General features: G+C 44.1%; 1 protein-coding gene and 1 pseudogene across 4 annotated transcripts in view; both read left to right on the top strand.

Annotated features, from left to right (window-relative positions):
* DIXDC1 (DIX domain containing 1) overlaps positions 1–25,145 on the top strand; it is a 64,517-nt gene that overhangs the window by 6,996 nt on the left and 32,376 nt on the right. For all 3 annotated transcript variants that reach the window (XM_082659391.1, XM_082659390.1, XM_082659389.1), the window contains exons 2-5: positions 13,206–13,335; positions 18,951–19,076; positions 21,005–21,236; positions 22,124–22,231. In XM_082659391.1, the coding sequence (XP_082515517.1) occupies positions 13,206–13,335; positions 18,951–19,076; positions 21,005–21,236; positions 22,124–22,231 (596 nt within the window). The remainder of the gene's footprint in view (positions 1–13,205; positions 13,336–18,950; positions 19,077–21,004; positions 21,237–22,123; positions 22,232–25,145) is intronic.
* LOC309825609 (Krueppel-like factor 17) lies at positions 15,832–16,999 on the top strand (annotated as a pseudogene). Its single transcript has one exon. The product of its transcript is annotated as a Krueppel-like factor 17 (transcript).

Raw genomic sequence — 25,145 nt, 5'->3', positions numbered from 1 at the left:
AGGAGTTATTTCAGATGTCTGGGGGTCTGGGTCGGGGGTGGGTGGAGTCAGAGAAAAAGAAAGTAAGAGAACTGACCTGTGGATTCCCACCCCAGCCCTAACAGAGAAGCTCTGCTTTTCCCTATTCTACATATCTGGAGTTCATAGAAGTTATAATTTGTAAAAAGATTATGAAGCAAAAAGGAGGAGGAGGAAAATAAGAATAAAACTACTAGTCCAACAGCCCAGAGGGTAACAGCCTCTTACAAAAAGCACATGTTATTTCATCTGCTGCAGGAGCAGGTGTAGTCAGTTGTAAAACCTAGCAGCAGAGCTACTCAGGGCCTGGGCTTGCACCCCAGGCCTATTTTAAGATAAACATCTTTGTGGGGAAGGAAAGTGGGTGGTGTGGTTGGTCCTCATAAGTATCTACTTTGTCCTTCAAATCAATTCTTTTCAGAGCCAGCAGCAGGCATTTATAGCAAGAACTAGGTCTTGCCTGCCCCCTAGGTGAGAAGTACAGGAATCTTCAAGTCAAAGAGGAGACAAACTGAGGCTTGGTTTAGTGGTTGTCTCCCAAGTTAGGTTTAAAGCGAGAGGCCGAGATCTGAAGTCAATGTGACCCTTAACCTGTGGACAAGAATAGTCCCACTCACGTGTGAATCTCTGATCTCTTTGTTAGATGCCACTTAACAGATCAACATGCAGACATAGTAGTGACATGACAAAGGCCTTTCTTCAACTAAAATTTTTTTTTTTTTTTTTTTTTTTTGCGGTATGCGGGCCTCTCACTGTTGTGGCCTCTCCTGTTGTGGAGCACAGGCTCCGGACGCGCAGGCTCAGTGGCCATGGCTCACGGGCCCAGCCGCTCCGCGGCATGTGGGATCTTCCCAGACTGGGACACGAACCCGTGTCCCCTGCATTGGCAGGCGGACTCCCAACCACTGTGCCACCAGGGAAGCCCCAACTAAAATTTTTTATCAATGATTGCACTGAAGACATGCTTATCAGTTTTAAAAATCACATGACTCTGGGCAGAATAGTAAATATCCTCAGGATTTAACCATCTACCACTCTTCTGGAATGACTTCAGGATCCATGATGAAGATACTCCAGCCTTGCAATTCCTTGACCGTCCCCACTGCAATGATTTTTCCCCCTCTTTGCCACTTCACTAAGGCCACGTACTGAGGCCACATCCTGCATCTTATTCCACAGAATTGCCCTACCCCTGAAATCTTGAACTCTGAAACTCCACTCAGTGCTCAAAGCCCCAATTTCCACACTCCTCCATTCCCATGAAACTTATTTTCAATCGCATCAAGTTCTCTTCTCCTTACTCTTCTCCATCTTCTCAGTTTATCAGCTTTCATTTAGTTTCTTCTCCCAGGTGCAGATTCCAGGATCAATCCCTTCAAATACACTCTCATCACCATCCTCACTTCCTTTGCCTTAGCGATCTCTGCCTCTCCTCTGACCAGTTCTGGTCCTACATTAGCCTATTTCTGGTTTCCTCCACTCAGGGCCCAGGCCTGCTGAGCACTTCTAGAGGAAACACAGAACCTTGCGGGTTGATTCAATTACAAAATTATGATTTCCAGCCCCAGCTGAGTCCTTGATGTTGCCAGGAAATCTTTAGCTCTTTCCAGCTTCCCACAGGGTCCCTTTCCTGAAGCCTCCATCACTCTCCCTATCCCTTTCACTCTCAACAGGTAGACGTGCCTACTTTTTAATGGATAGAGGGGCAATTGGATTTGAGCTCCTTCAGCTGCCGTCTTCCCCACCTCCCTGTCTCCCCACAGAGGTACCTATTCCTGGCTCTCATCATCATCAGAGGAAGTGGCCCTCTTCCCTCCTCATTCATGCTCCTCCCCTTGTATCTGTTTCTGTTTCACTAACCCCTCATCTCAGCCTGCAAATATCCTCTCATCCTAAAAAACCCTCATTCCTTCACACCTTCCTCTCCAGCAAATACCCTCTCTCCTCCTCTCACCATTTCTGTTTTCCTCCTTCCTGAGGTCTTCTCAGTTCACTGCCGTCTGACTTTTCACCCCACCGTGCATGCTATCAGTTCTCACAAAGGTCACCAAAGCCTCTTAAATGTAAATGAAATGGGTTTTCCAGTCCTCAGCCTGACTTTTCTATAGCATTTGACCTTCTTGACCACCCGTCTTAACATTCTCTGGTCCTGGATTCCCACATAACACTTTCTCTTGATTCTTCGCCTGTCTCTCTGATTGCATGTTCTAAAATAATTTTTTTTTTTTTGGCCACGCTGCGAGGCTTGCAGGATCTCAGTTCCCCAGCCAGGGATCGAACCCGATCCCCTACAGTGAAAGCCCAGAATCATAACCACTAGGCCACCAGGGGACTCCCTAAAAGAATTTTTTTTGCTGCTCACTTCACTTGTCCCTTTGATGTTGATATACCCCAGCCTCTGACCTGAGCATTCCTTCCTTTTCTCTCATTGTATGCTTTCTTTGCTGTAGTAGAAATAATACATTCTTTAGAGTAAGATGGGGTGGGTTCAAATTCCATTTTCACCACTTATCAGCACTATGATCTTGAGCAATGTTTCCCATATGAAAAATGGGACTAATAATATCGATTTTAATGACTGGGTATGATGATTAAAGGAGATAATGCATACAAAGAGCTTCATTCAGTGGCTGACACGGATGGGCACTCAGTGCATTTTCATTCTCTTCTTTCCCTCAGTGCCCTCTCTCTTCACTCCCTTTCCTGCCAAAATAACTTCTTATGGTTCACCTTACTTTTGTGGGTGTTGTAGATCCCAGGATTTGGAGTCAGCACTGGGTTGAGATCCTTGTTCTGCCGCTTACCAGCCCTGTGACCCTGGGCTTGTTGCTCTGAACCGTGGTTTCCACACCTGTAATATGGTAATAGTAGTTCCACATCTCTAATCAACGTGAAGGGGGGGATAAATATTTACATATTTGACTCTTGAACAACATGGGGGTTAGGGGCGCCAACCCTCCGCATAGTGGGAAAACTGCATATAACTTATAGGTAGCCCTTTGGAGGCCCACAGTCCCTCCACATCTGCATTAACTAACCACAGACATTATAGTACTGTCGTATTTACTCTTGAAAAGAATCTGTGTAGGGAATTCCCTGGCAGTCCAGTGGTTGAGACTCTGTGCTTTCGCTGCTGAGGACCCAACTTCGATCCCTGGTTGGGGAACTGGGATCCCACAAGCTGTGCAGCACAGCCAAAAAAAAAAAAAAAAAATTGTAAATCAATTATACTGCAATAAAAAAATAAATTAATAAAAAGGTTAAAAAAAAGAAAGTAGTCTGTTTATAATTGGATGCACACTGTTCAAACCCATGTTGTTCAAGGGTCAACTGTATAAATCTATATGCACACACATATATACACACACACACGTATGACGTTTTGGACTCTCTCTTTTCGTCACTGCCTACCTCCTGTCAGTCATCGCTGACTTAATTCTGTAATTTGTCCTTTTCTGACTGTACTGCTTCAGTTTAGGCCTTCATCTTCTCTCACTTGAATTATTGCCTGGATGCTGCTCTTTCTGTCCCATGTTCTGCTGTGTCTAGAGTGACCTTTCTAAGATACATGTCTCACCGTTTCACTCTCCTGTTCCAAAACTCCATGCTTTCCTTTTGAAGCTCTTTAGGCTTTAAGTCTAAGTTCTGGTAGGTTTTGTGCTGACCTATTTCTCCAAAATCATTGCCTGCCACTTACACCTCTGCCCACACACTGATTTGTTAACTGGATGTTCCTCCAAGATACCATATGCCTTCAGGCTCTTCCTTTCTTTTTCTTTTCTTTCTTTCTTTCTTTTTTTTTTTATTACTGCTCACTAGGATACCCTTCTACTCTTCTCCAATTGGCAAATATCCTTAAAGAACCAGACAAATGTCTTCTTTCCTCTTGATCTTTCCCTAATAGCCTCATCCTTCCATCCTGTTGCTCCTTCTGTGCATAGATAGCGTTTTTTAACACTTCTCCATTGTTGCAGTAATCATTTTGTATTAGAGTTATTTATATGCCTGTAATCAGTGGGCCTGGCACAATGCCTGGCAATGTTGGTTGATTTGAATAAATGAATACATGAAATGACAGGGTCTGGAAGGATCTTGTGAGATGGGATCTAACCAGTTGAAATTTGTTAAAGATAAATATGCGTCAAGAAGACCAGTTATACAAGAATGGAAATAGAGGAGACTGGCTTCACAGCAGAATGTGTTAAAAATTTTTAGAGGTTTGGTTGATAGCACTGAGTCAACTATGTGAGGTGGTAACAAAAAAAGAAGGAGAAGAAGAGGAGGAGGAAGAAGGGGAAGAGAAGGAGAAAAGAATGTGAAACATCTTGTCTGATTTTATAGCCAGAGTATTGGGGTTGGTTCTAGATATTATGGTTTTAGAGGGATTTAGTCCAGAATAGCAATAATTCTTGAAACCATTTGTAAAAATAGACAAAATAAGATGATGAAAATAAACATAATGAGGAAGAAAAAAGGAGAAAGCACAAATATACAAAATAAGAAATGAGAGTGGAGAAGTAATCCTTGAAACAGAAAAAACTGTAACAGTCTTTGCAGGTCTGTACAAATAAATTTTAAAACTTTGGTGAAATTGATAATTTCTGAGGGAAATTCTGATTACTAAAATTGATAGAAATGGAATATTTAAACAGACCAATTTCTGTAGATGAAATAGAGAACCTTAATAAGGAACTATTCCTATTCCTCAAAAAATGTACCAGGCAGAGATTATTTCACAGGGGAATTCTACCAAACCTCCACTCGTCAGACAGTCCCAGTGCTCTACAGATGATGTCAGAGGATTGAAAATAAGGAGAAACTTCCTGCTCCATTTTATGAATATACCTACATGGTAGTGCAAAAAAGAAAACTACAGACTAATATTACTTGTGAATACCCATGAAAAAGTACAACAAATATAGTACTAATATAGCACTAGTAAATATTTTATTAGCGAACAAAATTCAAAACCACACTAAAAATGTAATTATTATGATCAAATAGGATTAACTCCAGGAATGCAAGGTAGGTTCATTATTAGGAAATCCACATATACTAGATCTCAGGAACAATAATCATAGAATTATCTCCATAAATGCTGACAAAACTTTCATCAAAATTTAACACCCGTTCCTTATAAAACCACTCAAGAAAATAAGACTTGCTTGGTAACGGCATCGAGATGTGGTTCGAGATTCACTCTGGGATCGCCATCATTACCATGCGTGTTCAAACTGCGAAAGGCCACTGCGCGCATCCACAGGTTCACTAACAGGGGCAAGGAAAAAATGGTTGCCCATTATTCGTATCAGTGGAACTTGATGGAAAGACATAGGCGCATCTCTGGAGTTAATCGTTACTATGTGTTAAAGGGTTTGGAGAACATTGATTAAGGAAGCATTTTCCTGATGGATGAAAAATAACTCAGTTACGCTCGTCTACCCCTGCTAGAAGGTTATGCAGTGTATTGTGTAGCATGCCCTGTATTTTATAGTGTGTGATAAAAATAAAACAAAAAAGTAGGGACTTCCCTGGTGGCGCAGTGGTTAAGAATCCGCCTGCCAATGCAGGGGACGTGAGTTCCAGCCCTGGTCTGGGAAGATCCCACGTGCTGCGAAGCAGCTAAGCCCGTGCGCCACAACTACTGAGCATGTGCTCTAGAGCCCTTGCACCACAACTACGGGGCCTGTGCTCTAGAGCCTGCAAGCCATAGCTACTGAGCCCACATGCCACAACTACTGAGCCCACATGCCACAACAACTGAAGCCCATGCACCTAGAGCCTGTGCTCCGCAACAAGAAGCTAGAAGCTCGTACACCGCAATGAGAAGCTTGTGCACCACAATGAGAAGCTTGTGCACCACAATGAAGAGGAGCCCCTGCTTGCAGCAACTAGAGAAAGCCCACGTGCAGCAGCAAAGACCCAACGCAGCCAAAAATAAATAAATAAACAAACAAACAAAACCCCAAAGAAGTCGAAAAAATAAAAAGAAAAGAATACTTGATGGATTCTTTCTTAACATGATAAAATAAATAAATAAATATATATATATATACACACACATACCTTATTCCTAAAAACCAGTCACTTTCTAAATTGGGAAACACTACAAGTATTTTCTCTAAGTCCAGAAACAGGTAAGGATGCCCACTATCTCCACTACTGGTCAACATTGTACCAGGGGTATTTAGAAATTGATTAGAGGCACAAGGCTTAGTAAAGAAGTAAAACTATTTCTTTTTGTAGATGATATGACAGTAATCCTGGAAAGCATTGAGAATTACTGATAAAACAAACAATAGAAGATAAGGTAACAGGATATAAAATTAACCTACAGCTTTCACATACACAAAGAGTAACCAATTACAGAATGTAATGGTAGAGAAAACCACATTTATAATCACAATAAAGAAGAATTGAATACTGAGAAGTGAACTTAACAGGAAATGTATAAAACCTACAAGAGGAAAACTTTAAGACACTCCTGAAAGACACATTTGAACAAATGGAAAGACACCCCCTATTCCTGAATAGGTGATTCAACATCATAAAGGTAACAGTTCTGGCTATGTCAATTTATAAATGTAATATAATCCCAATAAAAATTCTGACAGGCTTTATGGAAGTTCGTATGGGGAAATAAATTTGCAAGAATAGACAAGAAAACATTAAAAAGAGAAAAATTTCAAGGGGGAGGGACTAGTACCAGATATTAAAATATACTATAAAGCCTCTACAAATAAAACATTTTGGTACTGGTGCATGAATAAACAAATATACAAGTGATATAGAATACAAAGTCCAGAAATAAACCTAAACTCTGTAAATTTAGTATATGATAAAGGTGGCATCTCAAATCCCTGGGGTAAAGAGTGTCTTTTTAGTAAATGGTGCTGGAACAACTGGGTAGCCATTTGAAAAAAGATAAATTGTATCTATATCTCATATCATACACGAATAAATTCCAAATGGATCAGGGATCTAAATGTAAACAATTTTGAAACCATATGAGAACTAGAAAAAAGCAGAGGTGAATTCTTTCACCTCAAGTGTAGGGAAAGGCTTTCTGACCATGACTCAAAATTCAGAGGCAATAAAATAAAATATCAGTAAATTTGATTATATAAAAATGAAAACCTTTTCATGGCCAAAAAACTACCATAAACCAAGTCAAAAGATGACTGACAAACTGGGAAATCTCTACAACATATGTCAAAGACAAAAGGGTAACATTCCTAATATATAAAGAACCCTTAAAAATGGAGGCACAAAGGACCAAACACTTTGATAGAAAAATGGGAAAGAGATGTGAACAGACAATTGATGTAGATATAAAAAAGATATAAAAGATAAGAATATAAAATGAATTCTTAAACCTACCAGAGGAGGTTCAAACTCATAACTAAAGAAATGAAGATTAAAACAGCACTGAGATACAATTTCTCACCTATCTGTCACACTGGCAAAAATTTAAAAGTATGACAACATGTTCTGTTGGCAAGGCTGTGGGAAAATGCACTCTCTTGCATTGCTGTTGGGAATGCAAATGGATACAATGCTTTTGGCAGGGATTTTGGCAATATATGATAAAGCTATCTACTTAATGTGCCTTTTTACCTAGCAATCTTCTTTGAATCTACCCTGAAGGTAGACCTCCATCAACATGAAAATACGCACGCATAAGGTTACTCATTGCTGCAGCGTTTCTAATTGCAAAATATTGGAAAAAACCTGAATGCCCATATGTAGAAGAGTGGTTGAATAAATTATGGTATAGCCACATAATGGAGTTCTATGTAGCTGTAAAATAAGGAAGATCTCTAGACCATTATGGGGTGATTTCCAGAATATATTAAGTGAATATTAATTGAAGTGAAAAGTGCAGATGATAAAAGAATATCAATGCTATGCTGTTTTTCACATAAGAAGGAAAGGGAAATAAGAAAATATACATCTCTTTTTTTTCCCCAGATAACATAGGACGAATCTGATTGGTTACCTACAGGGGAGGATAGGAATGGGGTGGAAAGAATGGAGAAAAGGGAATGGAGTAGAAAGAATGATGGAGGAGTGATACTTCTGAATATATGTTTTTATATAGCTCTGACTTTTAGAATCATGGTAATCTTTCTCCTACCCCAAAAATAAATAATTAAAATCCACCAAGACGTGAGGAGAACCCAAAATGGACTGTAAATTGTAATAAATGTACCTAACCATTATTGCAGTTAGTAACATAACCACACTGAAGGTGGTGGAAAGAAAAGAACTAACCTAAGTCACTTTGGAATCAGTATTTTGAGTGTACACTGTAAGGCCAAAGACAAAAAGAACTATATACAAATATTATGTTCTGGTTAGTAAATTTGTTTTTCACAAGGTATGGATTAGCAAGTCAAACTATTTGATGTGTTTCCTAGGACTGCGGAAATGTTGGTAAATATACTGTGAATAGAGTCAGATTTCTCACTGTGGGAGAAAGGAGTTACATATAAGGAAAAGGGAAAAGAGAGGTGAACCCTGTGGTGTTGGGCTGGAGGCGGGATCAGGATAATTCATGGTATGTCTCTCCATCAGTCTGTCAAGATAAGTAGATACAGATATGTGTGTATGTGTGTATACATACACATATTTCCTACTCTGCTACCGAGAGGGCCCAGAATGTTACCCAAGTAGAATGAGTACACCTCATGCCCAAAGTTTGGATTCTAAAAACTGTTCTCCAATAAAAGGAGCCAGAATTGTTTTCTTTTGAGAAATAGCTGATTACAGAGCTGGGACAGAGAAAATACAAGATGAGGGGACTCTTTTAAAAATACAGGTTCAAAAAAACACAAAAAACAAAACCAGGTTCTAATTCATTAGGGCTGGGGCACTGTTTGAGAGTCTGCATTTCCATTTTATTTATTTATTTATTTATTAGAAATTGGGGACCCAATTCAAGGGTCCCGCTATTCTTTTTTTTTAATTAATTAATTTATTAATTTATTGGCCGTGTTGGCTCTTTGTTGCTGTGCGCAGTCTTTCTCTAGTTGTGGCGAGCGGGGGCTACTCTTCGTTGCGGTGCGCGGGTTTCTCATTGTCGTGGCTTTTCTTGTTGCAGAGCACGGGCTCTAGGCACGCAGGCTTCAGTAGCTGTGGCATGTGGGCTCAGTAGTTGTGGCTTGCGGGCTCTAGAGCACAGGCTCAGTAGTTGTGGCGCACGGGCTTAGTTGCTCCGCGGCATGTGGGATCTTCCCGGACAAGGGCTCGAACCCATGTCTCCTGCATTGGCAGGCGGATTCTTAACCACTGCGCCACCAGGGAAGCCCTCCATTTTATTTTATTTTTATTTATTTTTATTTTTAATTTATTTTTGGCTGTATTGGGACTTCGTTGCTGCGCGTGGGCTTTCTCTAGTTGCAGTGAGTGGGGGCTCCTTTTCATTGCAGTGCACGGGCTTCTCATTGTGGTGGCTTCTCTTGCTGAGAAGCACGGACTCTGGGCGCGTGGGGTTCAGTAGTTGTGGCATGTGGGCTCAGTAGTTGTGGCTCACTGGTTTAGTTGCTCCATGGCACGTGGGATCTTTCTGGACCAGGGCTCAAACCCGTGTCCCCTGAATTGGCAGGCGGATTCTTAACCACTGTGCCACCAGGGAAGCCCTTATTTTATTTTATTCTATTCTGTTTGAAGTATAGTTGTTTTGAAGTATAGTTGATTTACAATGTTTTATGGGAGTGCATTTCTAACAGGCTCCTGGGTGATACTGATGCTGCTGGTCCAGGGAGCACACTTTTATTAGTAGACAACTACTTACTGTAGATTATTACACAAGAGACTCAAACATTGGATGTGGTGGAAGAAGTGACTTCCATTCTAAGAGTTTTGGTGAGGTCATTTGAACCTCCGGGATGCGTTAATTTAGCTGGCAGTGTAGTCGAGTGTAGAGTGGAAGGAGCACTGGCTTGGGAGTCAGGGTGAATTTCATATGGTTTACAGTCTGGGTGGCCTTGAACAATTTATTTCACCTTTTTTGAGCCTCAGTTTCCAGTTGGCAAAATAGATACAGTAAAATATCGCTGGCAGATTAGCATTAGAGAAAATGTGTTTAAGGACCTAGCATAGCTCTTGACACAGCGTAGGTGTTCAGAAAAGTGGTGACAGTTATTATGCTGTAGAATCCTCTTTACTGGAAGACCAGAGCTGTGATTAATGTGCATGAACATTACTGTTTGGAGCCTCAAAGTAGTTTTGCATCAGAGACAACTTACTTTTATTCATTGACCAAAAGAAGACTATGGTTACTTAAGTAAAATCGTCTTGGCCTGATGATGAAAAATACTTGTTCTTGTCTGCCCTTGCATAATTAACTTTTACAATCATTTTAAGTCTTGGCCTGATGAAATGTGACAAATGATTCACTGATTCAAACAGATATTTGTTGAGCACCTCTTACTCTGAGTCCAACAATCTTGAACTCTTACAACTTCCTGCATAGAGCGTAGTTCAGACCTGAGCTCCTTTTGAGCTCACTGTCCCCTCTGCCTCCTCTCCTCCTTCAGGAACCCCTCCACCGCCGAGCATGGGCTTCAGGTTGGGCTAATACTCTCTTAGCACCTTGTACACACCTGTCATAGTGCTTGTCTCTACCAGCCTGCGAGCTTCTCTTCCTCTCCCTCTCTTCTCGTATTTTTCCTGCAAACTTCTCGAAGGCATAACGCTCTTTGTAGCCCCATAGCAGAACAGTGCCTGCACTCAACTTGTTGAATGGATTACTTGACACAGGACATCCTCAAGGAGATCGGAGTCTGAGGTGTGTGGGAGGGTCAGGGAAGGCTTCCTGGAAAAGGTGATGCTTGAGCTGAGATTTAAGAGGAGATGGCAAGCAGGGGGAGGTAGCGTGGCTGGAAAACATGGTGCATTTGGGGGACTGCACATGGTTTGGCTGAACTGAAACATGGGGGGCAAAAGTGGGGGAAGGGAGTGAGTGAAGCTGGAGAAGAGGTAAGGGCCAGCACATGACAGACTTAAATGCAGCTAAGGAGATTGGGTTTTATCTTGAGGATAATGAGAAGCCAGTGAAGGATTTTAAGCAGGAATGTGTGGAGGGTGGGTTGGGGGTGAGATTTGATACAGAGAGTTGTACATAAGCCTGGTAATCTGACCCAGCTGTTACCCATAATGCCTTTCTGGCCTGGAGCATAGTGGTTTGCTATGGAAGTGCCCTTTGCCTGGCCTGCCTCACAAGTGTTTTGGCTGTACAGTGGGAGCAGACCTGGACAGGAGTCTGGCCCATGTTAAGGCAGAAGGTGCAGCCGCCTCTATTCTGCAGAGTGAGTTGAATAGCAAGAGGCCCTTGGTAAATGCTTGGACCATCTTTACTGGGTTTCCTTACCAGGTCTGCCAGGTCCTAGCTATGGGGACATTAGAGAAGTTGCATAATTTCTCTGAACCTCATCCATAGAATGGAGATGATACCGACCCTTCAGTGCTTTTGTGAGAACTGAATTAGATAATGATAATGAAAATAATAATGACCATTTAGTAAGCATCAACTGTGTGGCAGGCTGTGTTCCAGGTACATTATTAACTCATTAAAACATATATAGGGGCTTCCCTGGTGGAGCAGTGGTTAAGAATCCACTTGCCAATGCAGGGGACATGGGTTCAAGCCCTGGTCTGGGAAGATCCCACATGCCGCGGAGCAGCTAAGCCCGTGTGCCACAACTACTGAGCCTGTGCTCTAGAGCCTGCGAGCCACGACTTCTGAGCCCACGTGCTGCAACTACTGAAGCCCGAGTGCCTAGAGCCCGTGCTCTGCAACAGCAGAAACCACCGCAATGAGAAGCCCGTGCCCACCACAACTAGAGAAAGCCCACGTGCAGCAACGAAGGCTCAACGCAGCCAAAAATAAAATAAGTAAATAAGTAAATTTATTTTAAAAATCATATATAAAACATCAAAAATAGTGTTTAGTTCATGGTAGGTACTCAGTAAATATCAGATTCCTCCCCCTACCTCCTGCTGATCATTGCACTTCCTATAGTTTGTCCGTAGCTGATAGATTATTGCCTTAGCACTACCTTCCAAAGGACTTTATTTATTCCCACAAATCGACATAGAGAAAGAAAATAGTGAAGATTTCATTTAAGCCCAGGAAGCAGCCAGTGAGTAATTTCCAACATCATTTCATTAAGGAAGTACTTGGGGCTTAGAAATCAACTGTACTTTAACCAAATTATAGTTTAATACTGTTAGCCTTTGAACTTAATTTTTAGGTTCAGGGTCTTGGGCTTCTACAGAAATCAGACAGAACTGCTGCCTGTACTGACATTGTTCATGTGCTATTTTGATATTTAGTGCCCATCTTCAGACCAGATAATCAGAATAAACACCTGAATGCAAGCTGTGTTTAAAATGGAATATGTAAGGTTGTCTAAGTGTTGGGATGAGTTATGTGTCCAACCTGAGTCTGACGGGTTTCTGATGGTACTGGACCATAGCTTTGTCTGAAAAATGAAACCTCCCTCCATCTGCAGCCTCAGTCTTCAGGAACACTGCTTGTCATAGCCTTTCTTTTTCTTTCTTTGTGCAGGTTTCAGGTAACTAGATCCTCTTTGACAATATAAAGCATGGATTAAAACTAGCTCCGTAGCAATCCCAGGATTATAGGCTCAGGAGAATAAACCTTGGATTGGGTTCAGTTAAGCCTCATTGTAAAGAAATCAGCTATGGGAGAGGCATTTCTGAGCTTGGTTTCTGTTGATTCCTGGTTCCCCAAGATCAGTTCTTAGGAGTGTCACAGTTCATTGTGCATACAGGACATGAGTGATTGTTCCTGAGAAGCATAATGGGTTGCTGGCAGCAGTGGTTACACTTGAAAACTGGCTGTGGTTCTGGCCCAGCCTTTATCCCTGGTTGACAGCAAAACTCAAGGAAAGCAGGAGTCATAGTCACTGAAACACTCATCTGCGCACCTGTGTCCACACTGCCACCCAAGTCAGAGGTTAGCTTATCCCTGGAGACTAGCATAAAACTAGAGAATTTTAGAACATACTCCATGTCTGACCATCTTTCTTTCTTTCCTTAAAACCTCCTCCTCCCTCTGGATATAGACTGCCCAATCTCAAATGCTGCCTTAGAGGGTGCAGGGTAGAGGATAAGAGTAATATGCAACTATTCCCTTATTTCCACCTTTCATTTTCCAGCAACAGCTGCAGGCATATGTGGCCTGGGTGAACGCACAGCTGAAGAAGAGGCCAACAGTGAAGCCTGTGCAGGACCTGCGACAGGATCTCCGGGATGGGGTGATCCTGGCGTATCTCATCGAGATTGTAGGTCAGTTGGCCCTGGACTCCAATGTTAGCGTAAACCAGAACATGACCTCTTTTATCCTCCATATACCCTTCAGAGCAGATTGCTCCTTCTTTAAAATAAATGGAAATGGGACTTTCCTGGTGGTCCAGTGGTTAAGAGTCTGAGCTTCCACTGCACGAGGCACAGGTTCGATCCCTGGTCGGGGAACTAAGATCCCGCATACTGCGGCCAAAAAAAATTTTTTAAATAAATGAATAAAATAAATGGAAATGGAAGTAGAGAAGACTTAAGATACTCGCCCAAGGTTACTTTATTTATTTATCGTCAATAAGCACTGTGTTGCAGGTGCCGTGTTAAGCTTTGGGAGTATGATGATGGGCACAGTCTAGGCTCTCAAGAGTCTCCCAATCTATTTGGAAAGACTGGAAAGTGAAGTCACTTCCATTAATGTACTTAGTATTCTGATGGGGCAAGTACAGATAGGAGCACATGGGGGACACCCAACCCAGTCTTAGGGGTTGAGGGATGGCTTGCCAGAAGATTTGATGTCTAGACTGAGGCTGGAAAAGGAAGCGGTAGCCAGGCAAAAAGAAGGTGTGTTAGCAGCAAAAGGACCCCTCTATGGTATTCACTACCATGATGCTTCCCAAGAGACCTTGTTTTCTTGAAGCCCTGGAGTTGTTGCCGGTCATTCTTATTAGATGGTATCATAACCTTATTTCCATAGCATTTGTCTGTAGCTCTGTTATTATTTCTCTCACCAAAAGGTAATTATTTACTATCTATTTCTCCTGTATAGACTGAGCTCTTTAAGAGCAGGTACAGTATAATTTTTTTTCTGTTTCTACAACCCCTAACCAAGTGCCAGACACATAGTAGGTACTCAAACGTTCATTGTCATGTAAGTCAGCTTACCTTGCCTAGAGTCTTTGAGGGATGTGGGGTTTGCAAGTGGTATGTAAGAAGTCAGGTTTGCAACAGACAGCCTGTCCATGAATACCTCATTCAGACAGCTCATGGATTCATTAGAGTATTCACTTATGGTTGTAATAACCATGGTAATAGTAATAGCAGCTGCTATTTATTGAACACTATCTCATTTAATTTCATTTGATCATCAACCTTTGAGAAACATAATAGCCCCATTTTCAGGAAACAAACTTAAAAGAGAATTTATAAAAATATGTAAATTCATTGAGTACTTTATATATTATATATATATGTATATGTATATACCAAGCATTGTGCTAAGCATGCTACTTTGATGGGCTTATGATATAGATATGATGTAAGTACTATTTCACCCATTTTATAGGATTTAGAAAGGTTAAGCAACTTTACAACGTCACTTAACTGTAAGTGGCAAAGCAGAGATACAAACCTAGATCTGCTTTAATTCCAAAGCTCATTTTAAAATGAGCTCATTTAATTCTTCATTCATTTGAATAGATTATACTGGAAATGTAATCAGTTAGAAAATCCAGACAACACAAGAGGATATAAAGTCGAAAGCCATTTTTCCACCTCTGTCCCCCTGCCAGCTACCTGCTCTTTCTGGAGGCAACCAGTGTTAGCAGTTTCTTGCTTTTTTTTTCCCAGAGATATTCTATGCACATACAAGCAATATGAATACGTATTCTCGTTTACCCCAAACCCAGGTTCTTAAATGCTGCGTTCTGTTGTGACTTGGCTATATAGAAAAATTCACAGAATTCACTGCCTTATTTCCCATTCTTTCTTTAGCCAGCCTTCACTGGGCTTTTGATCCCACTACTCCCCCGAAACTGCTCTCCTCAAGGTCACAACCTCTGCCTTGTCAAATCCAGTGACCAGGCCTCAGTCCTCGCTGTATTCAACTTAGCAGAACCTGACAGTGGATCACTCCCTCCTCCTCCAAACACCTTCTCCCCTTGGACGCCAGGACCCTGTGGTTTCGAGTTTTCCTCCTTCCTCACTGGCCTCTCCTGTTAGCTTTGCTGGCTATCTCCTCCTTCCTGACCTCTAAATGTTGAAGTTCTCCTTAGAGGCTTAGACCTTAGTCCTTATATATTCTCTATCCCTAAGTGAGCTCTTCCCAAATTTGTATCTTTAGCCCTAAGCTTTTCATTGAGTTCTAGACATGAATATCAACTTCCTGTAACGTCTCTGCTTGGATGTCTAAAATGCAGCTCTCGGGAATTCCCTGGTGGTCCAGTGGTTAGGACTCGGCGCTTTCACTGATGAGGGCCTGGGTTCAATCTCTGGTTGGGCCAAAAGAAAAAACTGCAGCTCTCTTCATGTGTCATAATCAGAGTTTTTTCTTCTCCCCGCTGATCCCTCTATCCTCCGAGATTCTTCATCTAACACATCACAGTACCATTCACCCAGCTGTTAAAGCAGAACATTTAGAAGTTGTCTTTTATTATTCTCTTTTCCTCATATATCATATCCAGTCCTTCACATGTGCTGTGCGCTTTATATTAAAAATGTACCCAGGAGCTTTGCTCAGGTGTGGGTCTGGACCCTTGTGTAGTCTCAATGTGCAACCGATCCCAGGTTAAGATGGAGCAGGGAGCCAAGGGCCTGAGCCGGTGGCATGTGGCTCTGCACCAGTTCACAGAGGAGACTGAGAAGTCACTGTCTATCTTGGACATGTCTTCATCTCCTGGAAGCAGTGGAGTGCACACCTCTCGGAACCATGGCCCATCAGGTTTTCAACATGTCCGTCAGTGCACAGAACTGGATAGGATCCCCTTGGTCTCTGCTGAGGCACCCAGGCAGAATGCTGGTGAAATGGGACCACAGTTCTGTATGTTGCTGCCTGACCACGGTGTGAGCCCCCAAGTGACTTTCACTCCTTCCCAGATGATTTACTCAGGGAATGTCTCCTTCCCAGCCAGGAATGATGATTTTCCAGGGGCCCCAAGCAATGCCCTTAGGAGAGCCCAGTATTCCAGGGGCCACGACCTTTGGTGGGAATCTAAGAATGCCCCCCAATGGGCCGCCAGTCTCACCTGCCAGTGGAATCCCAATGATGTCCCACATCAGAATGCGAACAATGCCTTATTCTGGCTTCCCAACAGTAACTTCTAACAGAGACCCTTTAACACGTAAAACATTATACAACCGTGCCTCCCACTGAGGCCCAGGCAATGCTCCCCTCTTTGGCTCAGATGTTGCAGTCTAGAAACCCCACAACTTAGGGATGCCCCCAGCTGGATCCCATTATTGCTGGCTTTGGAATCCCAGGGCTCTTTTGTGAGCCAGCCAGTCTCCCAGGAAGACCCCTTCCTACCTAAGTAGTCTTTACCTGCTCCACGGAGAGCAGAGCAGTATTCCGGGGCCCAGGAAAGGGCTCCCAGGAGGAGATCCCCAGATTCAAGGCCTTAACTGCTGCAACTGAGAGAACTGTGAAAAAGCTAAGGGCTCCCACCTCGTGAGTCACCAACGCAAACACACAGGTGAAAGGCCCTGTAAAGGCATGTGGGAAGCCTGTACTTGGTCCTTCTTCCGATCTGATGAACTTGGAAGACATACTCGGATACACACCAAATACCGACCCCATAAATGTGACCAGTGCAGCTGACAATTCATGAGATCTGACCATCTCAGACAGCACCAAAGGGCTCATATGCGGGTGCCAACATCCCCAGACCCACTGGCTGACAGTGGATGTATGGCTGGTTCTCCTGCTCCTGGTCTTTAGGTCAATCTACTCTTCCCCTCATTTTGACCTTTCCGCCCAGATCCTGCCTGCCTCTGACCAGCTAGTCTCTTTGGTAGGTGTAGGCTTTGATGAAGACAGAAAGATTATGAGGCAGTGTTGAAGCCCATGTGAGCTCTGGATCTAGTCAGAGCTCAAAAACTGTCTTGGATGTCCTCACATCTCTGGGACCACCTACTTTTGTGCCAAGTTCAGCCACATGGGAAGATGGAGCAAAGTAGAGATTGGGAGCTTTATAAAAAGCTCTTTATCTTACATCATTCCCAGCTTGAAACCCTTTAGCGACTCTCCTTTGCCTGCTGCATAAAATCCAACTTCCTTATCTTGGTCTTTGACAGTTTCCAGAGCCAGTTTCCAGAGCCAAGACTATGTTCAAATCCTGAATTTACCACTTACTAGCTATGTGACCTTGGGAAAGGTCTTTGATCATTATGCCAGGTTCCCTCTTCTGGTAAAAGAAAAACACTGTTGGACTGTCATGAACACATCTTATGTACAAAACCAGATTCTCTCCGGCACTCACCAGCCGCATACCCAGAGTTTGTCTCCTCCCATCATTTCCAGACTTGGATGGAATGACCCCACAGGACATGGGATCTGGTATCTCAAGTAGCCACTAGCAACCCAGGAATGTGGAAGAGTTAGTGCTCCTGGGATAACATTTGACTAATGGGAGATGGGAGAAATCCAGGGGATAAATTCCCCCTTCTTCCCTCCCTTCCCTGAACTGGTGCAAGATACCATTTCTCCCGCTGGGGAGACCTCCCAAGTAGCCAGTGGACACAGCTTTTGTGCCTCTTCGAGGCTTGTCATGAAGCAGACTCCACCCGCTATCACCTGGCATTACCTCCTGTTCTTCCTTGTGTTGAGTCCCTTTTCTTACTCTCAGTGCCCTGTAATCACCCATATAAACATTGGTACTTTAAAAAATTAATTAATTAAAAATTAAAAAAAAATGTACCCAGTATCTGACTTCTCACCTGTCAGCTTCTTCCCAAACCATCATTATCTCTAGCTTGATTGTTTTCACTTCCCTTTTAGCTAATCTCCCTATTTCCTCTTCACATAATCTATGTCCACACAGAGTCAACTTTTAAAAACATAAATCAGATCATGTAACTCCCTTACCTCAAACCCTCTGTTGGCTGTCCATTACACATAGAATAAAATTCAAGGTCTTTGCTCTTTTCCTCTGGTCCCTAAAGCTCCACATGGCCTGGCCTTGCTTACCTCTCCACCTTACCCTAGGACTCGACTCCTTGCTCTCTCCACTCCAGCCCTATGGTCTTGTTGCTGTTCCTCAGATAAGCTGAGCTCATTCCCACCTTGGGGTTGGGATCTGTGCATTCTCAGCCTGGAATGCTTCCTCCGCAAATCTTAACCTCTCTTACTTTATTCAAGCCTCTGCCCAAATGTGTTATCAGAGAGACCGTGATCACTCTTCTCTGTCTTTCCTCATAGTACTTATCACTACCTGAAATTATATTGAAGATTTATTTGTTACCTTGGTCATCTGTCATCCCTACAGATATAAACTCTACGATGGAAGGAAAGACGAAGTCCTGGTCATTGCTGTTTCTCTGGTGCTTAGAATAGGGCCTGGCACACAGTGCATATTGTGCTGAATATTTGTGGAATGAATATTCATGAATATTTGTGGAATGAATATTCATGAATATTTGTTGAATGAAAAAATGTATGCACAGCAACTTCGCAGGCCCCTGGGAATAAATTTGAAAATTTGAAGGCCCCGCAAAAGACTTTCATTTTCCTATTCCCCATCCAAATTACAAACACCAAGGCCTAACTCACTTGCATATTTATAGATAATCTTAGTGTTTACATCAAATATTCTCTTTCTCTGTGTCTGGCTACTATGAAACTGTGATAGTACTGCTCCCCATAACTTCAAATATTTTCTTTATCCTAACAGCAGGAGAAAAGCTGAGTGGTGTACAGCTGAGTCCCAGTAACCAGCAGGAGATGAAAAATAATGTGGAGAAAGTGTTACAGTTTGTAGCCTCCAAAAAGATTCGTATGCACCAGACTTCAGCTAAAGGTCAGTGCTTCATCCTGTCCGTGGTGGGTGAGTACACTCATCTTTACCTGGTGACTGTCACCCTCAGAAGAACTACCTGTTATGTAGCTGAGCGTTCCGAGTAGACTCGAGTAGGGTTAGGCCCACGACCTCGTATCATTTTTCCATAAAGAAAGTTATCCTCTTGGGACAGAGCGATTATCAAAATCCAAGTGCTTTGGAAACCGGGGTGAAGATAGAAGTTCTCTATTCATTTTAACTGAGTAAAGTTTTGCTTGAGTGTGTGTAGGAAGATTAACAGAAAAGAAATTATAAAATTGTGATATTAATTTTAGAATGTCTTGTTTAAGCTATCAAAAATGAAGATAGATTATGTTTTTTGAGTTTTTTGAGCCACATGGCCAGAAGAGGACACCTCTCATTCCAGTTTGAGCCCAGGCTTCAGGGAAGAAATGGTGTAGGTGTCCTCAGAAGGCACAGGCTCCCAGGTCCTCTCACTGCTTCTGTAGAACTGATTATAATCTGGTTCTGTTTCAGCTTCAGTTTCTGGGCCTGATTGCCTGTGGCTCTAATGAGAATGGGGGGCAGGAGGGAGCCCTCCTTTCGTGTGTTATTAGTGTTCTCTGTGTTGGGCTCATTCATGCGGGGCAGATACTGACCATTGAGAGTGCCTGTAGAAGGTATCAATCAATCCTTTTGGAAGCCTTGCATATTTAAAAGGCTATGAAACTAAAACATAGAATTTTACCTATTTCCTTATGTTAACCAGACCTATTATATTTTTTTCTGCCTGCATTGCTCTTTTTTTTCTAGGACAAAATTTAGAATGCCATAATATCTCAGATCTGGTCCCCATGAGGAGTGGGCTTGGGGATCTGGCCCATTAAAGTCGGCTATTTTGAGGGAACACTGCCGTTCAGGACATCATTGTCATTTACCTGGAGAAGTGCAACAGCTTCCTAATTAGTCCCACTGCATCCATTTCTGTCCCCCTCCCCTCTGCTCTCCACACTGCAGCCAGAATGATCTTTCTAAGAGTATATATGCTCATGCCATTCCTCTGCATCTGAGGGCCCTTAGGAGAAAATCCAGAGTCCTTCCTCTGGCTCACCATGCCCTTTCTGACCTCACCTCCTGTTCATCCTCCTCCATCTTTCACCCTCTCCCCCTGAACTCTGAGCTCTGGCTATGCTGAGCTGCTTTCTGTTCCTCTTCCACAGCGTGTGCCATAGAAATATAACGTGAGTCTCATACATGACTTGAATGTGTCTAATAGCCACGGTTAAAAAAAAGAAAACGAAATGGTTGAAAATAATTTTAATAATATATTTTACTTAACCCAACATATCCAAAATATTATCAGCTCAACATATGATCAATGTAAAACACTATTAATGAGACATTTTACATTCTATTTTTTGTACTAAGTCTCATGAGATTTTTCATTCTGTTTCTGTGTGTGTGCTAGGTTAGTACTAGCACGTTTCAGCTCAGACTACAGCTACCTTTTAAGTGCTCAATAGCCACATGTGGCTAGTGGCTCCCATACTGGAGGGCGCAGTTCGGGTGTGTCGTGCTGTCTCACCTCTAGACCTTCATGCCTGCTGTTCCCTCTTCTTGGAATACTCTTTTCCTTCCCTTCCCTCATCTGATAAACCATTATTGGTCAGTCACGTCTCAGTTTAGAACTCACTTCCTCAGGGAATCCCTCCCAGAGCCCTCTAGACTAGACAAGATGCTTCTTCTCTGAGCTCCCAGAGAACCCTTTACTTCTCCTCTCATACGTTATTGTACGTTATTGTAATTGCTTTCAAATACTCTGTCTCCCTGTTGAACACAGAGAGCTTGATTGCCTTGCTTACCTGCTCACTAGCAAATACGTAGTAACTGAAGGAGTCCTCAGCTCTCTGCCTCTCTCTTAGGACCTCTCGGTCTATTCCGATCCTCAGATATCGTGGAAGGCAACCTGAAGTCTATCATGAGGCTGGTCCTGGCCTTGGCAGCTCATTTCAAACCGGGCTCCAGCAGGACAGTGAACCAAGGACAGGACGCCAGAGCCCCTCTGCAGAGTCACCAGCCACACTGTGCCACTGCTGTGGCCCAGGGAGCAGCTGCCGCCCTAGCTGATGTGTGTCACGACATGTCACGGTCAGGGCGGGATGTCTTTCGATACAGACAGAGGTAAGGATGGAAATCTGGGGATGGGAACTCAACCCACTCTGATATTTCTTCCCTTAAATGATATAGTGCAGTAAAGGGAAATACCACCTACACAGCCCACATTGCAGAAAAGAGCATGGAATGGAGGTTGGAGAGGGCACTCCAAAAGAGAAAAAAGGCCCTCTCTTTTAGAGATGTTTATTTTGCCTTTAGTAGAAAGTAAAGGAATCGTATATGTAATTTTTTGCTTTGGTGTGCAAAGTTTTGTTTTATTTTATTTTTTAAAATATTCATGTATTTATTTATTTGGCTGCATCTGGTCTTAGTTGCGGCATCTTTTAGTTGTGGCACGCGGACTCTTGGTCGCAGCCCGCAGGCTTCTCTCTAGTTGTGGCATGCAGGCTCTAGAACGCATGGACTTAGTTGCCTCGCAGCATGTGTGATCTTAGTTCCCTGACCAGGGATCGAACCCATGTCCCCTGCCTTGGAAGGTGGATTCTTAACCACTGGACCACCAGGGAAGTACCCAGAGTTTTAAATATATGCCTTTGGCACAGTGTGTTTTCTGCACTGGGAGATATATGTGGCAGCAACATCCCGATTCATCCCTGAGTCTTCCCCTGGAGTGTATCCTAAAGGGCGGGCTGTCCTAGAGAGTCATGGCAGGAAATGCTTTGTGGGTGTGCTTCTGCTGAGAGGGAACACGACTCTGAGGTCTTGCAGAGATTGGTGAAATTACTGGTTTTTTGTATCTACCTTTCTTACTAGGTTTCAAGTGTCCTTAAGGCAGGGGCTTTGCCTTATTCATCTTTTTTCCCATAATGCTCCCAAAGTGGTGTCTATCAGTACTTGTTGGGTTGACCTGAAGGACTGACACCTTCTCCTTTGCTGGTGCCCTCTGCCTTTAGGAATAGCAGCGTGGATGAGGAGATTGGGAATCCATGCTGGAGCGTGCGAGCCCTGGTGCAGCAGTATGAAGGGCAGCAAAGGTCCCCATCCGAGTCCAGCTGCTCCAGGTAACTGTGGCCTCAGATTCTTCACCACTACAGTCCTCCCTAAGAGCTGAATTGTGGGGATTCTCAGGGTTGTCAGCTTCAGGTAGTAATGCAACAGGCAATAAGGCACTGAAGCCCTTTCTCTTTCCTTCAGTTTATGTTTGGCTTTAAAGGGGTAGCCCTCAGCACGGTCTGTGGTTTTGTGCTGACAGGAGGGTAGGCTGGGATGCTTGTGAATTTCCTACATATCAGTGCCAGTGCTTTGCTGTGTCCACATGGGGGCATGACTGGGACTTGCTAGGGCCCAGCCCGATGGTTCTGATATTTGCATATCAGCTGCCAGTGTTTGTGAGAGGCAGTTCCATTGCACTGCCTTTGTGCCTGAGTCTGACTCTTAAGTTATGGCCTGAGAAGGCTGTATAAAGCTCATAGCAAGAGAAAATGAACAGAGTTGTCTTAGAGCCTTTAGAATGTTCCCACCTTTCATTTACAGGGCTGGGAATTGTGGCCGATTAGTACACATTTGAGTGGGCTAACAATGTGTGTGACTCTAGCTGAAAAATGTTGTCTATATCCCTTAGAGCCAAATGCAGCGACCAAAACAGGACACAGTGCTCTAATAAAAGCCTGATCAATGCCAAGTATAGTGGCAGAAAAAGATTATTTTCCTGGCTCATGTAAATCATGCTCCTATAAACACATCCCCAGGTCATGTTAGCTTATTTACTAACTTCATTTCATTGCTGAATCATATTTAATTTATGCTCTTATAACCTTTTCTCTCTTACCTCAACCCAGGATTAGTCTGTTATAGTTAAGCCTAATTGTTCTTTGTCTAATATGTATTTTATGTGTTTGTTTCCTTCCTCCTATTTCTTTTCCTAATAAAATTCCATCTTAGTTTGATGGACTATTTTCTAATTTGCTGAGGTCACATGGAATTCTTTCCATCATTTTAATATACTGGTAACCTTGCTCGACTTTAATTTTCACATTTAATAGTTGTGTTTTTTTATTTTTAAAATTCACATGACATTAAATTAGCCATTAATCATTTTAAAGTGTACAATTCAGTGGTATGTAGTACCTTCAGTAATATTGTGCAACCATCACTTCTATCCAGTCCAAAGAGATTTTCATCACCCTAAAAGGAAACCTTGTACCCATTAAGCAATAGATGTGCTTTTACTGAGAATCTAAACCATTCCTTCCTTGCTTGCTGCTTGGACTATCACTTGGTACAGAATCAAAGGATATTTCATTGTATAATGAGATCTGTTGCTTCCTGCATGGCTTCAGGCCTTTTACTTTTCTGTGCCCGATAGTGCTTGCCAGAGTTAGAGAAAAAAAGAGTCTGGATTTTTTCCTGAGAGCACCTGCTTTCCTCCTGTCTGGCAGAACTCAGACTGGGAGCAGGGGTATGAGACCGTGTGAATTAGGGGCCATTGGAAATCAGGCTCCAGTGGGTCGACAGTGACAGTTTTCTAGGCGAGGGGTCAAAGAATAGTTTGCTTTCCTCTTTCTCTCCTTCCTGATTTGGTCGTTTTCTTCTAAGCCAACCTCTCACTCACCTCTTTGGGATCCTCAGGCAGCACGCTGGGACCCAGAAGGCTCTGGCACATTCTGCCCCCCTCCCCCCCCTGCCACCCCCCCGCCTCAGGGGGAGTCCACCTAATGTCTAAGTGATCCATGAAGGCCAGGAGGTCCCTGGTATGTGATTCAGAACGGGGAGTGGTTCAGAAGGTAGGAAAGACAGGCCCTTATGTCCCATCCCCTCCCCCTGCTCCTTGAGAGACATCCTGGCAAAGCCCTGCCCGACTGCCCGCCTGTTGCTTCGTAGACCTGTAGACCTCGGGCCAGCCTCTCACCATATCCAAGCAAAACGATCCTTAGCTGGGAAAAAAGAACACATGAAACGCCCGAGGGGAGGGTGCGGGAGACAGGCGTTCGGCGGGTTTCCGGGGGAGCCCCCTCCCACAAGGAGCCGCGTTAGACCCACCCCGACCTCCGTGCCCACGAAGGCAGGGTTCAGAGAGGAGAAGGCACCGCTATCAGTTCTGGGCTTCTCCAGACCGGGACCACAGACCCCTCCCTCTGCCGACCGGCGGCCTCTCCGGTGCCTCGCCAGGGGCTCCCGCTGGGCCCCGCAGCCCCGCCCCGCTCTGCCTCGAGCTCAGTCGGCCGGCCGAGCGCCAGCCTGGGTCCGAGCCCGGCGCTGCCTGCCCGCAAGTGACAGCCTGGGAAGCGGGGGAGGGCGTCGGGAGGGTGGGACCGGGGAGGCGGTGCGGAGCTGGGATCGCCGCCTGCCGCCCGACCGGGACTCGACCGCGCAGCCGGAGCTGCGGGCAGCCTTTCTCCGGTGGGTTGGAGATGGGTTGAAATGCCTGCGCCCGGGGGCACGCCCGGAGCCGCGCGGCCGCGGAGACCACGATGCCGCTGCCGGGGACCCGCAGCCTGCGAGGGGAGGCGGCTTCCGCCGAGGCTGGGCTGCTGCAGTGTCTGAGCTGCTGGGACAGCGCGCCTCAGAACCGGGAGCATCCCCGTCCCTGGGGCCGAGACGCCTGCTTCTCTGTCCTCCCTCCTCCCTCTCGGGACCGGGGCGAGCGGCTCTGGTAGTTGGCCTGCCCGCGGAGTCGTTCTTCGGGCCTCAGCGCGGGGAGACATGCCCGAATTGGAGAGCGCTGTGACTTTCAGCCTCCCACTTCACCCCGGGAAGCCGACTTGCTGAAGCCGGAGCCACGAGGGGGACCATGGGAGGGACGCAAGTCAAATGGTGAGGTGAAGCCACTTTGGCTTTGGAGGTGGGGGGCATGGGTGGCAGCAGGGCCAGGACTGGAGGATGCTGTTAGCCAGAGACAGGCGGGGATCGGTGGGGGCGCTATATTGGGGAGAACAGGCTGCTGGCCTGGGATTATCACTGTAAAATACAGTGGAT

This window comes from Grampus griseus (assembly GCF_964374135.1).
Source record: "Grampus griseus genome assembly, chromosome: 8".
Classification (NCBI taxonomy): Eukaryota; Metazoa; Chordata; class Mammalia; order Artiodactyla; family Delphinidae; genus Grampus; species Grampus griseus.
The sequence above is the reverse complement of the archived record's forward strand: the minus strand, read 5'-3'. Positions and strand labels throughout refer to the sequence as shown.